Raw genomic sequence first — 16,736 nt, 5'->3', positions numbered from 1 at the left:
CTACACAATAACTAGGTTTTTTTGATGTCTTAACTGATGAATAGGAGCAGAAGTAGTAATTTGGGCACATCTCAAACTTTAAAAGGGATTATAGGATAAGTAATGCTCTTCACAGGTGGGCAGAGTCAGTGACCCAAGGCAGTGCAATATGTTGGCAAAATAAAACACTAACCCTATCACAAGAAAGACTGAGTCTCAGTTTCTAATGAAAATATGGATAATTATTTTATATTCTGCCTATCTGAATTCCCTCTGGAGCTTCAGTTTTATACAGTTTAATGCAGTATTCTTCTTCATTTCATGACTAAACAGTTGTATAGCATTGTGTGTTGCTACGCTTTCGCAGCGTCTCTCCAACCTGGAATATATTGCATTTGTGGGTGAGGTGATTCTGATTTTATCTGTATAGTTTATAAAGTTGCTAATACAATTGGATCCTTCCTAAATAAGGATTACTGCACTGATTTTATTACTATTATGACTATTGCTTACAAATTAGCCAGATGATCATTTGTTTAAGTCTATTATATTTAATTCATCTTAATTTTAACAAAGCATGTTTGATCACGTAAAACAAAGTATGTGCAGAGTCTAAGTTGAAACCTACCAGTGCAAGAAAACAAGAAGAGCCAGCATTATTATTTCAAGTCTTGTACTTTACCTGTTGAAAGGGAATATAGGATTAAAAAAAGAAGTTTGGAGAATCCCAGTATAGGTAGCTAGCCTTAACTGTATTGCTATACCTCATGAGATTAAATCCATCCATTAGTAACATTTAACAGACTTTGTGTGTCTGTATAGAAGACATCTAAATTATCTTTCATTTATGCCAAAGCAAATTAAAAATGGAATGTGGAATCTTTATTGTCGTGTTTACTCTGTAGTTAATTTTACCATTTTTCTGTGTTAGGAATGCAGTTTTTGTGAAGACCCTCGTTTTGCCAGAACTGGTGTTTGCATTAGTTGTGATGCTGGCATGTGTAGAGCTTATTTCCATGTGACCTGTGCTCAGAAAGAAGGCCTGCTGTCAGAAGCAGCAGCTGAAGAGGTATGTGTGTGATGCAACTTCCTTAGAAAAACATAAAATGGAAATGTCCTAACAAAAGCATGTGGGAAGCTTACCGTGTTTCTGGATAACATTCCTGAGGAGAGTTTTTGATAAGATGCTGCAGTGAGGTCATAAGTATATTTTTGGAAGTGGGCTAGATTTTTTTTTTTTTTTTCCTGTGCCAAGATATGCTCTTCACAGGAAGCTGTTTCAAGCTGGCCTAGCCCTAATTTAAATTAGGACAGCCTAAGGCCTGCTCTGATTTATGATAGCTAGTTATTGTCTCTAAGGAATCATACACTATCTAATGACTGTGTCAGAGGAGCTCCTCTTATCCCACTCCCCATCTTACCACTTCTTTCTCCTGAAATGGCCCTAACTAAGAGTTGGGCGCATTGGTGCAGGAGTTTGCTTTGTCAGCTTCTTTCCAGTTTAGAATCTCCCTCTGCTTTGCTCAGTTTCCAGCTGTAGCCAGATTACATCCCCTTTGTGCTGTTCAAATGGCACAAATGGAGCCCTTTTTCTCTTCAAATGTTTTGGATACAATTTAATGATAATACTGAAAAAAGATGTAACCTAAATAAGTAACTTTCATTGTATTAATATGATATTTCTTGATTTTCATTCTGAGTTTTTGTAAATTACCAATAGTTGCATCCAGTTAAAATACTTACTTTTAAATTCCATATTCCTTACATATTCACTCATGGTACCAGTTTTCTTCTTGATAATATCAATAAAGCAATCCAAATGACAAGATTTTGCATAAGGGCTGATTTATTCAATGGAAATACCTTGTAAGTGTCTAGTGTTCTGCCCTAATTACAAAGTTCAAGTTTAGCCAGTCATATTCATCTTTACATATAGTAAATGTGACAGAAAGTAAATTGTGTATAGATGAGTGAGAGGGATGTGCACATGACCGCACACACTGACATGCAGGCTTTGTTGTCATTCATTAGCTACATTGGAATCATTGTCTTTCTTATTTCTTAAGGAACTGGCCACTCAGACCATTAGTAATTCTCTGTCAGAACTGTGCACAAAAAGTAAATTTCACCTACAAGATGAAGTGCTGGGAAGATAAACATGGTGCCTTCAGTTAAACAGTGATGGGTCTACTAGATGAGGTTTAATGATGATTCTTTAAGGAGCTCATGTTGTGAATTCCCATCATTGTATGTGTTTGCAGTGCTTTTCACCTAAAAACACTGCATATCTTTAAACAACTGCAAACAAAGTATTTTGTAATCAAGGAATCACGTAACTGAGAATTGTTAATTTAAATTCCTATGGAGGTAAGCTCTGTTTCACGTATATTCCCCTACCCTGAAATCTAAATATACAGCGTATATTTTTGAATGAAACTTGCAAAATTTTACTTGCCTCTGGTGAGTAGGTTGGTGGCCTTTTTTTGGACAGGCAAGTAAAATATTTAATTTGTTCGTTGTCATGAGATACTGAGTGGATTTTAGTGCCTGGTTAGTAAGTTTTACTGACAATTATTCAGATAGAAAATTTGCTGGAAATTAAAAAGAGAATGTAAACTGAGATGTATTAATCCACCTTTGGCTGAGGCAGTCTTATTCAGCTTGCAGACTGTATACACGAGGTAAATGAATTGATAAAGTAGTTCAGCCATAAGAATGTGAAAATGTAGTAAGTGAAGAATGAAAAATAGAAGAAAATTATGTATGTGAGAGATCATACAAAAGACTGCTGGTGTTTAGGCCATACAAATACCACTTTGAAGAAGTCAAAAGGAAAACCATGCTCTTTGAAGAATGTATTTGGAAAACAAGACATAATAATGAACTCTTTCACTTAATGCAGAATAAGGTGTGTGGCTTTTTCCCAAAATGTCCCCTTCTTTGGAAACTTTGATCTGTTGGAGGAATATTGAGCAGAATGTGATTGCTTCCCAGAGAAACAATATGTAGAGGCCATACATTCTATATTTAACATATATGTAAGGACTCCCTGCCTGTCTCTTCTGGAATGATCAAATATTCTAGTGAGCTCCTGGGGCAAAAGAGAGGTGAGTGTTTCTTGGAACTGTCCAAACAGCAACCAGGAGCACTTCATAATTACAGAAGGAGACAAAGAGGGCAGGTTTTTATAACTATTTAGTATTAAAATATACCAGTAACCTTATAATTTGTCTGTGAACAGGCACAGAGGAAAAACAACAACCTTGGATACACAAAAATAACTTCCATCACTTCAATGTAGAAAAATGACAACTCTCCCATCTCATCTTCATGATTAGTGCAGTAATACAATGCTCTAAATGCCTTCTTTATGTGCTTTATTGTAATTGTTACCTGTTGGTACAACACTTGTCATAGGAAGTTGTTCCCTTTTCCCTGGGTTAACTTGCAGAAATGTAAATTCATTAAAATTTTTTTTTTGGAGATCATTAGAGACTGTTAAAGAGTACATGGAGAATGTATTGCTTTGTTGTGCGGCATTAGGTAGCTGTACTCGAGAACGATGAGGTGCTCGCAGTGTTGGTTTGTCCTGTGTTATATTTGCTGGGACCTGCTTCAGTGCTCTTTAACTGTGAATATTAAATAAATAAATAAAAAAGCAAACAAAAATAATTCATAAACTAATGAGCATATTGGGTAGCACTGACCCTCCGTAACATTTTAAAATATGGTGTCTACTGAAACCTTCAGTTGAGGCATTTAACTAAAACAAATCTTTTACTTCTAAGGTTAGACTTTTCAATTTGGCTTCAACTTGTTCTCTGAAACTGAACCCTCATTATTTTCACCTACATTTTTGATAATGTAGTCACTTCTGTGTGCAAATAATGGAATTTAGACTTTGAGCTACATGAGTTATGGCAACAATTAAATATACCTTTTAATTCTGCTTGCAATTCTGGGTGGAAATAATTGCTAGTATAGTTTTAGCATCCTCTTTTGATATATGAAACTGAATTTTTGTAACAAATTATGTTGTTTTCATAAACTGTAAGGTAGCTAGTCTAAAAAAGAAACTTCTCAGCTTAAAAAACAAAAGCAAAATTCCTGTGTGGTCACTTTTAAACAAGTTTAAACCTGGCTTCCGTTGATTTAACTTAAATCAATTCCTTACTGAATTACGCCAGATCAATATACACAATCTAAAAATCTGTTTGAGTGTACACATGTGGGCTTGCATCAATTTAACTAAATTGGTTTTAAACAAACCTTTAGTTAAACTGATGCAAACCCTGACTGTGTTACTCTACAAGACCCATCTATTTGAAACACAGAATCTTAGAAATGTAGAGCTGGAAGAGGCCTCAACAAGTCATCAAGTCCAGCCTTCTGCGCTGTGCCAGGAACAAGTAAACCCCTAGATCATCCCTGGCAGGTGTTTGTCCAACTTGTTTTTAAAAGCTTTCAATGATGGGGACTCCATGACATCCATTGGAAGCCTGTTCCATAGCTTGGCTACCCTTGTACTTAGAAAATTTTTCCTAACATCTAAATCTTGCTGCAGATTAAGCCTATTACTTCTTGTCCTACCTTCAGTGGACGTGGAGAACGACTGATCACCGTCCTTTTTATAATAGTCTTTAAAGTATTGGAAGACTATTACCAGGTCACCTCTCAGTCGTCTTTTTTGAAGACTAACCATGCCCAGTTTTTTCAACGTTTCCTCATAAGTCAAGTTTCCTAACTTTTTATCATTTTTGTTGCTCTCCCCTGGACTCTTTGCCATTTGTCCACATTCTTCCTAAATTGTGGTGCCCAGAATTGGACACAGTCCTCCAGCAGGAGTCTCACCAGCGTTGAGTAGAGTGGGACTGTTACCTCGCTGTGTCTTACATACAACACTCCTGTTAATACATCCCAGAATCATATTAGCCTTTTTTGCAGCTGCATCAGATTAATGACTCATATTCAGTTTGTGGTCCACTATAAACCCAGATCCTTTTCAGCACCTAGACAGTTATTCCCCATTTTGTAGTTGTGCATTTGATTTTTTCCTTCCTAAGGGAAGTACTTTGCATTTGGCTTTATTGAATTTCATCTTGTCGAATTCAGACCAATTCTCCATTTTGGATGTTAAACCTGTCCTCCAAAGTGCTTGCAACCCTTCCCAGGTTGGTGTCATCTGCAGATTTTATAAGCATACACTGTTCTCCATTATCCAAGTCATTAATGACAATATTGAAGATTACTGGACCCAGGACTGACCCCACTAGATGCACTGTCTCAACTTGATAGCAAACCATTGATAACTACCCTTAAATTAAGGTCTTTCAACCAGTTGTGCAACTCACTTTATAGTAAATTTATCTAGACCACATTTTCCTAGTTTGGTTACGAGAACGTCATGTGGAACTTTGTCAAAAGCCTTACTAAAATCAAGGTATATCATGTCTACTGCTTCTCCCCATCCACTAGGTCAGTAATCTTATCAAAGAAGGAAATTAACTTGGTTTGGCATGACTTGCTCTTGACAAATCCATCCTGACTATTCCTTATAACCCTATTATCCTCCAGATACTCATAAATCGTCTAATAATTTACTCTAATATCTTTCCATATATTAAAGTTAGGCTATCTGGTCTGTAATTCCCGGGTCCTCCTTGTTCCCCTTTTAAAAAGTAGTACCCTAGGATTATAAAAAAATTAAAATAAAAAAAAACTAAAAAAAAAAACTAGGATTATTAAAAAATAGTACCCTAGGATTAATTTAATCAGGCCCTGCTGACTTGAATACATCTAATTTATCTAAATATTCTTTAACCTGTTCTTCCCCTATTTTGGCTTGTATACCTTCCCCCTAGCTGTCAATGTTAATTGTGTTATACATGAAATGCTGGCTTTATGTTCCTCTGTATCATTTTTCTAACTAGATTTCCCCCCCCCCCCTTCTTTTCCATCCCTTTTTCTTGCTGAAACAGGACATAGCAGATCCTTTTTTTGCTTATTGTAAACAGCATGCGGACAGGTTAGACAGAAAATGGAAACGGAAGAACTACTTGGCTTTACAGTCTTATTGTAAAATGTCCTTGCAGGAAAGAGAGAAACAGCTCTCACCAGAAGCGCAGGTATTGTACCCATGCCAAAGCTGCATGTGCGTTAATCATCAATGTTAAATGAGAAGGGGGGGAAGAGGAAGGTGGAATTACGGTGGTTGAAAATGAAATTTGGACTACATTGATGGCATATGGTCAATTAATATGGCAGTGAATTATCTTTAGATTGGATTCCCTAAGAGTGAATGACCCCATAATATAATCCTTGAAAAGGTGCACATGCAGGCATCTGAATGGAAATAATCCTGATTAGTTTATGTAATTCTCTATGATACCAGGGTAATTTATAATTCTTTTTTAATTCCATAGTTGTATTTATTTTACTTCTAAACTTTATTTCAAGATTCTAAAAAAATAAAAATCAGTCAAAGCAGCCAAGATTTTAGACATTTTGCTATGTGTATGTTAAAAGAAAGTTCCGCCTTTTTCCTTAGTTATTACAAGGAGCTATCGCAAAGCCTACGGATAAGGTTGCCTTAACACTTCATAATATAAGACCCCTATTTTCAGTTGCTTGTATGTTTCGGTCCTTTAGGCTGAAATTTTCCATGCTGTGTGTCTGCCTCAAGTTTGTGTGTGTGTGTGCATAGACCATTTCAGTAAAAGTGATTCAGCTATTTCTCAGAATGAGGTTAGGGAAAAAATGTTTTGCCCATGCTAAATTATTTCATTAATTTAATTGAGATGCTCTAGTGCCTCTGTGGTTTGAAGAAGGGACTTGAACTTTAGCAAGTAAGTTGCCCTGGTGTCAGTAGGTTTTTTGCTGGCCTCATGAAAATCCACCGAAATTCGAACATTTATAATCCTGTAAAAAATTTCAGTTTGCATATACTCAATGGATGATAGTTTTTAAACAAAACACTCAGAAGGTTCCATTTGTACTGGGCATGCCCCAGACCTGGGCTAAGTAGGATTTTTCATGCAGTTTCTCCTCCCAGCTGTCAGGGGTTGCTGTGACACCAGAGACAAGAATTGAGAGGAGGGAGACTGACTCTGTGCTTCAAGGTCAGGGGGAGCAGAGACTGACTGTGGGGCAGAAAAGTGGCTGAGAGAAACCGTAAGGGGATAAGGATGATGGTGGCAGAGGCAAGCTGTGGATCTACATAATAGTGGTAGAAATGATGGACAAGGGGAAAAAAAGGGGCTCTGTAACCAATGCCTAAATTGTAAAGGTCTTTGCTGTGAATCTCATAGACTGTATGGCCAGAAGGGACCATTATGATCATCTAGTCTGACCTCCTGCACATTGCAGGCCATGGAACCTCACCCATCCACTCCTGTAATAGACCTATAATCTCTGGAGGCCTTACTGACATCCTCAAATCACGATTTAAAGACTTCAAATTAGAGAGAATCCACTATTTACACTAGTTTAAAACTGCAAGTGACCCATGCTACAGAGGAAGGCCAAAAAACCCCCAGGGTCTCTGCCAGTCTAACCGCGGGAAATTCTTTCCTGACCCCAGATATGGCGGTCAGTTGGACCCTGAGCATTTCACCAAGACCCAGCAGCCAGACACCAGGAAAGAATTCCCTGTAGTAACGCAGAGCCCTCCCCGGCCATTGGGGTTATTTGCTACTAGCAGTCACAGATGGGCTAGATAAATATACCATTGTAGGCCTGGGTCAAGATATAAAAAAAAATGGGTGCCTAAAATTAGGCTTAATCTTTATTTATGCACCTAAATTAATGGACTGATGTTCAAGAGAGCTGAGCACCGCCATGTTCAAAAGAAGAGTGAGCGTACAGATTGTTCTCATCCCTGTTCCCTAATAGAAATTATGAATGTTTCTTGTTCCTGCCATCATTCTGTATTTCCAGTCTCTCTAGATCAGGGGTGGGCAAACTTTTTGGCCCGAGGGCCACATCAGGGTGTGAAACTGTATGGGGGGCCAGGTAGGGAAGGCTGTGCCTCCCCAAACAGCCTGGCCCCTGCCTCCTATCCACCCCCTCCCACTTCCCGCCCCCTGACGGCCCCCCTCAGAACCATTGACCCATCCAACCCCCCCTGCTCCTTGTCCCCTGACTGCCCCCTCCCAGGACCCCCTTCCCCAAATGCCCCCCCTGGGATCCCACCCCCATCCAGCCCCCACAGCTCCCTGTCCCCTGATTCCCCCCCACCGACCCCTATCCACACCCCTGCCCCCTGACAGGCCCCCCCAGGACTCCCACGCCCTATCCAACCCCCTACCCCGTTCCCTGTCCCCTGACCACCACCCCCCAGCCCTCCAGAACCTCCACCCCATCCAACTGCCCCCTGCTCTCTGACCCCTGACTGCCCCCTGGACTCCCTGCCCCATATCCAACACACACACACACACCCCGCCGCCGCCCCCTTACCATGCCGCTCAGAGCAGCAGGAGCTCGCATCCCCGCTGCCCAGACAGAGCCAGCCGCACTGCCTGCGTGGCGGTGTCGCTGCAGGGGATGGGGGAGAGCAGGGGAGGGGCCGGGGGCTAGCTTCTCTGGCCAGGAGCTCAAGGGCCGGGCAGGACGGTCCCACAGGCCAGATGTGGCCCGTGGGCCATAGTTTGCCCACCTCCGCTCTAGATCAGGGGTCAGCAACCTTTTAGAAGTGGTGTGCCAAGTCTTCATTTATTCACTTTAATTTAAGGTTTTGCGTGCCAATACTACATTTTAACGTTTTATAGAAGGTCTCTCTCTATAAGTCTATATATTATATAACTAAACTATTGTTGTATGTAAACAAGGTTTTCAAAATGTTTAAAACGCTTCATTTAAAATTAAATTAAAATGCTGATCTTACGCTGCCGGCCCGCTCAGCCCTCTGCCAGCCTGGGGTTCCGTTCACCTAGGCCGGCAGCGGGCTGAGCGGGGCCTGCGGTCGGTACCCTGGCTAGCAAGGGGCTGGCAGCCAGAACCCCAGACCGGCAGCGGGCTGACCGGCTCAGCCCGCTGCCGGTCTGGGGTTCCGTCCACGAGCTCCTGCCAGCCAGGGTCCCGGCTGCCGGCCCCGCTCAGCCCACTGCCAGTCTGGGGTCCTGGACCTGGCCACATAGAGTAGGTACCTCCTTTCTCCCTGGTTCTGGCCCATTCTCTTCCTCTCTCTGCACTGAGATGAGGGTGGGAGTGCACTGAGAACAGGACTGGGGGTGAAGGAGCAGGCTGGGGGTTGGGGTGCAGAGTCTGGCCAGGAGCTAGAATGAGGGAGGGGGCTCAGGGTTGGGGCAGGAGGTTTGGGTGTGGAGCGCTTACCTGGGCAGCTCCCATTTGGTGTGAGGGGTGCAGGTGGGAATGTGGGTGTGTGTGCAGGAGCTCCCATTTGGTGCTCAGGGTGGGGATGTGGATGTGGGGGTGCAAGAGTCAGGGCACGGGGTGTGGGGGGGCTGGGTATGTGTGGGGGGGGTGCAGGAGTCAGGGCAGGGGGCTGGGAGGGGTGCAGGGGTCAGGGCACGGGGCTGGGGTGTGTGGAGGGTGCAAGGGTGAGGGCAGAGGGCTGGGGGGTGTGGGGGGTTCAGGGTTAGGGCAGAGGGCTGGGGGTGTGGGCTGGGGTCATGGGGGTGCTCCCAGCCCCCTGCCCTGAGCAGCTCACGGCAGGGGGCTGGAGGGGATATGCCGATTCCACCCCCTTCCGCAAGGTCCCCAGAGCAGAGAGCGCGAGAGCGCTGCGGCTCTGCTTTTCCCTCTCCCCTCCGTAGCAAGGGCCCTCAGCTGATCGGCTGCAGGGAGGGAGAGGAGGAGGGGCAGGAACCCAGCATGCTGGGGGAAAGGAGGTGGGGAGGGGAAGCTTGCTTGCCCTGCAAGGAGAGAGCAGTGGGCGGAGAAGAGTGGGCTGGGCCGGGCAGGGCAGGATTTTTAATTGCACGCTGCTGTCCCCAGCAGACAGCAGCGTGCCATTAAAAATTGGCTCGCGTGCCGTGTTTGGCACGCGTGCCATAGGTTGTCAACCCCTGCTGTAGATTATGGGTGTTAAATTTGTGTTAATACATGTTCTATCATGAGGGCTGAATTATCCGTTCATTTAGGGGCCATGACCAGGAGTAGAAAGTTTACTGGTAAGAGGCAAATTGTGTACTTTCTTTTGACTGCAGAGTGTGCCCGTTTAACCAGTGAAGCTAAATATCGCATTTAAAGACAAAGACTAATTTAAAAAGTATACATGTTGGTGAAACTTTCCCCTCCATGCATCCCTCCATGTCTAGGCACCGCTCCTCCTTCTTGTGAATGATTCCTCTTTTCCCCTACCCATTTGCCCAACTTTGGGCATCCTCAGCCTCCCTCTCTTTTTCTCTCCTTTTGGGAGAATCTTCCCTGGGAGCGGCCCAGCAGGGAGCTTCTAGCTGCTAGTCCGGGCTGGGCTGGGGAGGGACAGGACTTCCTCTTCCCCTGCATGGCTGCTCTTGGTGGGAGATGAGATCTACCTGTGGATACCTCCCCCAGCTGTAGGAAGCTCCATGGCTGCACTGCGGCTCTGAAAGTAGCGCAGCCACAGAGCTTCCTGCAGCTGGGGGAGGTACCCACATGTGAGTCTGACCTCCCCCACACACCCAGAGCGGCCGTGCAGGGGAAGAGGAAGTCCTGTCCCTCCTCAGCCTGGCCGGGACTAGCAGCCCCTTGTGCAGGCGCTCCTAGCAGCAGAGGGAAGATCAGATCCATCTCCACTTCTGGGAATCTCCCCCAGCTACCCCTCCCCTCTCCTCCTTTCCCCTCTCCTCTCCTCCTTTCCAATAGCTAGATTTCATGGGGGAGGTCTGATTTGATGGCCCTTGGTATGTTTTTCACGGCCGTGAATATGTTGGGCCCTAACTATAAGTAATATTATTCATATAAAACACTGTTAGTAATAATAATAATAACAATAATAATAATGCCTAGCTCTTATGTAGTACTTTTCCTCAGTAGATTTCAAAGCCCTTTACAAAGGAGGCCAGCATCATTAGCTCTGTTTTACAGATGAGGAAACTATGGCACAAAAAGGTGAAGTAATGCCCCAAATCACCCAGCAGGCTAGGAATAGAACCCAGGTCTCTGAAGTTCCAGTCTAATGCTCTAGCCACTGAGTCACGCCACTTTCTCTGCCTTGTGGTTGATCCCTTGTCTCAATTTCCCTTATGGTGAAAACTATGGTGTCTTGTCATCACTAGGATTTACATTGAGATAGCAGATGTGTGTTAGTTATTCCAGAGTAAAAGCACATCTTTTTTTTAACAATGAAGACAAAATCTGTGTCTGGATAGCAGCACAGAGAATTGAGGCCTGGGTGAGAGTGACTGAATAGTGGTTCAGCTGGGAAGAAGCCTACTCTGTCTCATCTCTGAGGCATTGTGGTGCTGCCTCGTCTATGAAAAGCAGCAACTGAGGGGAGGGGAAGGCGGAAAGAAAAAGGAGAGGGCTCAGGTGCCTGTGCCAAATAAAGCATGACCTCCCTACTCAGTCTGTCCATTCCAGTTCACTTCTGGTCCTTTGTGCTATGGGCTGGAGAAGAGAGGCTGGATTCAGCCTACAAACCAGATGTCTGACATCCTGCTCCAGATCATGCTGGTCATAAGCTAGTAAATTGAACTGCTGAGTTAACTGGTATTCCTCAAGTGTAGTATGTATATGCACATGTTTTTGCCTTTCTCTCACATGTAAGGGTATCTCATACCATGTGTTGGGGGAGTTGGATTAATGCTCTGTAGTCTAACTTCCTCTTCATGCAGGCGAGTATACAAACTGTAACTGGTACTCAGCTGGATTCATGCCTGTCATGGTTTTTATGCTCGTGTTATTGTCTGCCACTGCAAAGACTTTCTGCAGGCAGTATTTTCCAATTACATGTAACAACTTGACCTTCTGGTGTTGGTCTCCCAGATGTCTAAAATATACAGATGCCGTCAGCAATATATACAGTGTGCCTCTAGTGCCTCTATTGCTTTTTTTTGTGAATTTCCTTAATGTCAGCTAGTGTACTTATCTATAAAGAGGTATGTGTGGGCAGTGCTATAACTGGGAAAGGAGTTCCTACAAAAGAGGGTTATAGACTTGGCTTAAGTGTCAGCCAGAAGGTTTAGATAGCAGTTATGCCGGCAGTATGCTCACATCTTAATCTGTTTTCTGATACCTAAGCCAAGGGTTTTACCCACTTTGTGAACATAGTTCCATCTACTTATGTTTATTAGATATGCCATCATATTGCCAGAAGACCACTTACGTTAATAGTCTTGTTGAAGGTGGTATTCCCAGAAAGAAAGTTCTGAATATTACTCCATTTGACTTCACAAACCTAAGGTTAAGAAAATATGCTGCCAGTTAACTACAAATGTCAAAGTAAAATCAAATGATATTCATATATGGTTTTGTCTGTTGAGTTATCACATGCTAAAGCATTGAAAAATGCTGGATTAGATTGTGCATTTTTTCTTATTGAAAGTAGTGCCTAGTGTACATGTAGTCTAAAGGAAGGTTAAGTTTACTGGCAAAAGTGATTTGGATTCCATTTTACACCATTTTATTCTATTTTGATTTTTCCGGGAATTTGATTGTAGGCCCGAATCAATGCCAGACTGCAGCAGTATCGTGCCAAGGCAGAATTAGCTCGTACCACCAGGCCTCAGGCATGGGTTCCCAGGGAGAAGCTGCCACGACCACTCACTAGCAGTGCTTCAGCCATACGTAAGCTGATGCGCAAAGCTGAATTAATGGGAATTAGTACAGACATCTTTCCCGTGGACACTTCAGATACCAGTTCCAGTGTGGACGGAAGGAGAAAACATAAGCAACCGGCTCTGACTGCTGATTTTGTGAATTATTATCTTGGTAAGGATGAGAATATGAAATTTAAGTTTCTTAAACCGTATAGACAATGCTCCACACCTATTGACTTTGTATTATACAATGTTTTGAAGAAAACATTTGACTAATTATAGAAAGAGAGAGGAGAGGGTTTGGTTAAAGTAACAGAGTATGCTCGTGTGTGTGTGTGTATATATATATATATATATATTATTTTTTCTTATCGTTAAAGAAAAAGCTATCATTGCTCATTCAAATGAATGTAGAGTTCACATAAACACTCAGTATCTTAATATGCTGAAGTAAGTTAGTGTGCCTTTTTAAACATATCTCTTTTGTAAACTAAATTACTGCTAACATAAACAGCAGGGAGTATGTTTTTGTTGACAGGCATGGAAGTGTAGATATTTGGCACCTTTTTTGTTTTGTCCTCTTTGAAGTTAGGTGGAAGAGCATCTCTCTCCCCTCTGAACATCCCTAGCAAAATCTTGGGCACTGTGTCTTTAGGTCCTCAGTACTCTGTTTCCACCTTAGAATGGCATGCTCTTGTGATTGAGATCAGCTGGTTTAGCCTGAGATGACCAATCAGTACATCACCAAACAGTTATCTCACTCTGACTTTGCTCATGCAGCAAAAGTATGTGGCAGTAGAGCTTGGTGAATAACTGATTTTGTTCAGTTCACTAGGAGATTCAGATTTTTTTAAAAAAGATTTGTTGTGGGTTAACTGAATCTAGAAACTGCAAAAAAAATTAGCAAATTGAAAAAAATGTGTTGTGGGTATTTTTTTTAACGGGATAGATTCGAGGAGGTAGACTTGGTGATGATGCCTTATAATTTTTATCCCAGTGATAAGGGCAGTCACACCAAAGACCCACACCAGTATATTCCCTTAGCCCATGGCCCGGGTAATATAATGCAATGGGGGAGACTCAAGTTCAGATCCCTTCTCCATATCAGCAGAGAGGGGAGTTGAATCTGCATCTCCCACATCCTGGGTGAGGGCTCTAACCACTTGATTAAAAGTTACAAGGAGGGCTCTGGCAATCACCTCCATTTCACCACTACTTTCTCTGGCCATTTTGAGAATGACATCCAAGTACTGAAAAGAAAAATGATCCAAAACTACTCACAAATTTGTGTCATATTCAAGAATAGTTTTGGGTTAATCAAAACTGCATTTTTTGCAAATAAACTATTCATCAAATTTTTTTTTCCCAGGTCTACATGGTGGGAAAGTGCTTGTATTCCGTCACTCTCATAGATCATTCAACAAGACAGTGTCCTGTAATTTGATCCTCTCTCTCTCTCTCTCTCTCTCTCTCTCTCTCTCTGTAGTAGTAGTTTCACATTTTAAGATTTTTTTAACTTAGTGCTTAAATGACTTGTTCCATATGTTAACAATGTGGGACACTTGAACAAATGCAACTAAAGCTAGAAAGGACTGGATTTTATTTAAACAGAGAGAAATATGCGCATGATTCAGATCCAAGAAAATATGGCTGAACAGAAGAATATTAAGGATAAACTAGAAAATGAGCAAGAAAAACTTCATGTGGAATATAACAAGGTAAGAAAAGCAGTGAATACAACTGTACTAAGCATCTGAGAGTTAACTGTTAGAATTTTGCTTTTCAAAGGGAAAACTGCTATTTAGAGGAGGAGTACCAGGATAAAAATGCTACTTAAAATATATCTTACCTTTCCTACTTTAAATTATCACAACTACAGTGAATTTCTAAAATCTAAGTTGGGCACTGATCCTTCACATAGAGCTTCATTAACAGGGCTCCACCTGAGCACAGAGGCTCTTTTGCATGGAACCAACTGAAAGATTTGGGCCTTACTTTTTACCATTTTTGCTGTTTGTGTGCACTTAGTTTGGACAGTGACCCCTGACTTGTCACTCTGTGTTTTGTTTTTGGGTAGTTTGACTTTCAGGTTCTCATCTAGTGGTAGTGTCTGGATTTCTAGCAGTGCAGGAATTGTTCACATGAAATAGTGTGCAAAACAAAACAAAACAAAACATGAAAACAGTTGCCCATGTTTTTATCAATATCTAAATTTTGAGCCTTCCCAAAACTTTTTTTATGGGGGAGCAACAGATGATAACATTGGCTCAAAGAAGTGCTGCTATAATGAATGTGTATGAAGCAAGTTGTGGTATGTGGAAGAGTTAGTGTTGATTAAAAATTGCCTTATGACTTTTTGAACTGTTTTGAAACTATATTTTTAAGGTCAGGCTTGACAAAGCCCTGGCTGGGATGATTTAGTTGGGGATTGGTCCTGCTTTGAGCAGGGGGTTGGACTAGATGACCTCCTGAGGTCCCTTCCAACCCTGATATTCTATGATTCTATATATAATTATATAATATATATATAAAATATATAAATTATGTAATATATATATACAAAATTATATAATATATATAAAATAAAATATATAATATAATATATATGATTCTATATTTTTCTATTCTATAAAAATTATATATATAATATATATATGTATAAATCCATTAAAATTATTATTTGTGCAGGATAATATACTGATGCTTGCTGAATTCAGCAGGTTAGAATTGATCAAAAGTGGTTTAAACACATGTTTTAAATGCAAACAAATGTTAATACCTGCTTGTTGTATTGTCCAAGAATAACAAGAGAGGAATGGAGGAGACAATTAACAAAATACTAGGTTGTACATACAGTACTATAGCTGGCGATTACTTTTCAGAATACTGTCTTCTGCTTCGGTGTTCTTTTAATTAACAAAATAAGTGCTTGGTTTTTTAAGAGTGTGTGTTTTTTTTGGTGGTGAAGGAACAAAACTTGATTCCCTGTATAGAAACATTTGTCATAACTTCATAGCTGCAAATAGTATAGTACAATTTGTACGATGCATTAGTATACTTTAATTTTGCTTTCTGATTGTGATTGTGATTGTGGAACCTAACTGTCATGCTGAATTACTTCAGATCCTCTTTTACGAAACAGATGGCTGCCCAACTTTCTTCTTAGTGCTGTTATATGCCTGAATGGCTGCACTGATCTCTGATGTATTGACATGACTATTGAGTTTCATTGTGTTTTTAATTATGTATTTTATAAAAGTTATAGGTAAAGAGTTCTCACATAATAGATGCTGAATAACTTCAGTAAATGAACTTTAAAAGAGTTTTTCAATTTTTTATTTTCAGCTGTGTGAGTCCTTGGAAGAGCTACAAAATATGAATGGAAAGCTACGAAATGAAGGGCAAGGAATATGGACTCTACTGGGTAGAATCATTGGGCAGGTTGGCTTTTCATTCCCCCCCTCTCTTTTGCATCACACAGGTGCACATGATTTTCAGAGAATAGGTTTTTTTATTTTGTATCTGTCACCTTTGCATACTCTGGGGGTTCATGATTTCTGAATAAAATATATCTAAAGCTCTGCAAGCAACCTACTGGGAACCTGTAGCTTAATTTTGTTGTTATAATAGCTATCTTGTTTGCAAAATTCTTTCATTTGCTGTAACTGATTGACCTGTCATTTGTGATAAAGCTAAACCTGAAGCATGAGTTAATCCCACCGTATTCCCCTGCACTTTTTCTTCAGCAGTTATAGGTTTCAAATACTGTAGAATGGTTCCTTGGGTTTGTATTGACTGTTTATGACCATTTTATAAACTGTACATCTCTAAAACCGCACATCATTTGCAACAGTGTTTTTTAAATTATGCAGATAAAAAGATGTACCCTTTTTTAGAAATAGTGAGTATATGATATCAGTAATATGGGAATGTTTAATTATTTCTTGATGCTACCAGTGACCATGTTGTCCATTGCAAGGAAGGAGGTACATTTCATGCTTCAATATGCTCATAAATTCATTGAATTAAGATAAAAACTAAACGGATACACGGATC

At 41.2% G+C, this 16,736-nt stretch overlaps 1 protein-coding gene across 3 annotated transcripts in view; it reads left to right on the top strand.

Moving 5' to 3' along the window:
• Window positions 1-16,736, top strand: part of PHF14 (PHD finger protein 14) — a 296,760-nt gene that overhangs the window by 74,819 nt on the left and 205,205 nt on the right. For all 3 annotated transcript variants that reach the window (XM_074945849.1, XM_074945850.1, XM_074945851.1), the window contains exons 7-11: window positions 911-1,048; window positions 5,958-6,104; window positions 12,582-12,852; window positions 14,292-14,398; window positions 16,026-16,121. In XM_074945849.1, the coding sequence (XP_074801950.1) occupies window positions 911-1,048; window positions 5,958-6,104; window positions 12,582-12,852; window positions 14,292-14,398; window positions 16,026-16,121 (759 nt within the window). The remainder of the gene's footprint in view (window positions 1-910; window positions 1,049-5,957; window positions 6,105-12,581; window positions 12,853-14,291; window positions 14,399-16,025; window positions 16,122-16,736) is intronic.

Source organism: Natator depressus, chromosome 2 (genome assembly GCF_965152275.1).
Source record: "Natator depressus isolate rNatDep1 chromosome 2, rNatDep2.hap1, whole genome shotgun sequence".
Classification (NCBI taxonomy): domain Eukaryota; kingdom Metazoa; phylum Chordata; order Testudines; family Cheloniidae; genus Natator; species Natator depressus.
Note: the sequence above shows the minus strand (reverse complement) of the source record. Positions and strands in the feature narration are given on the sequence as shown.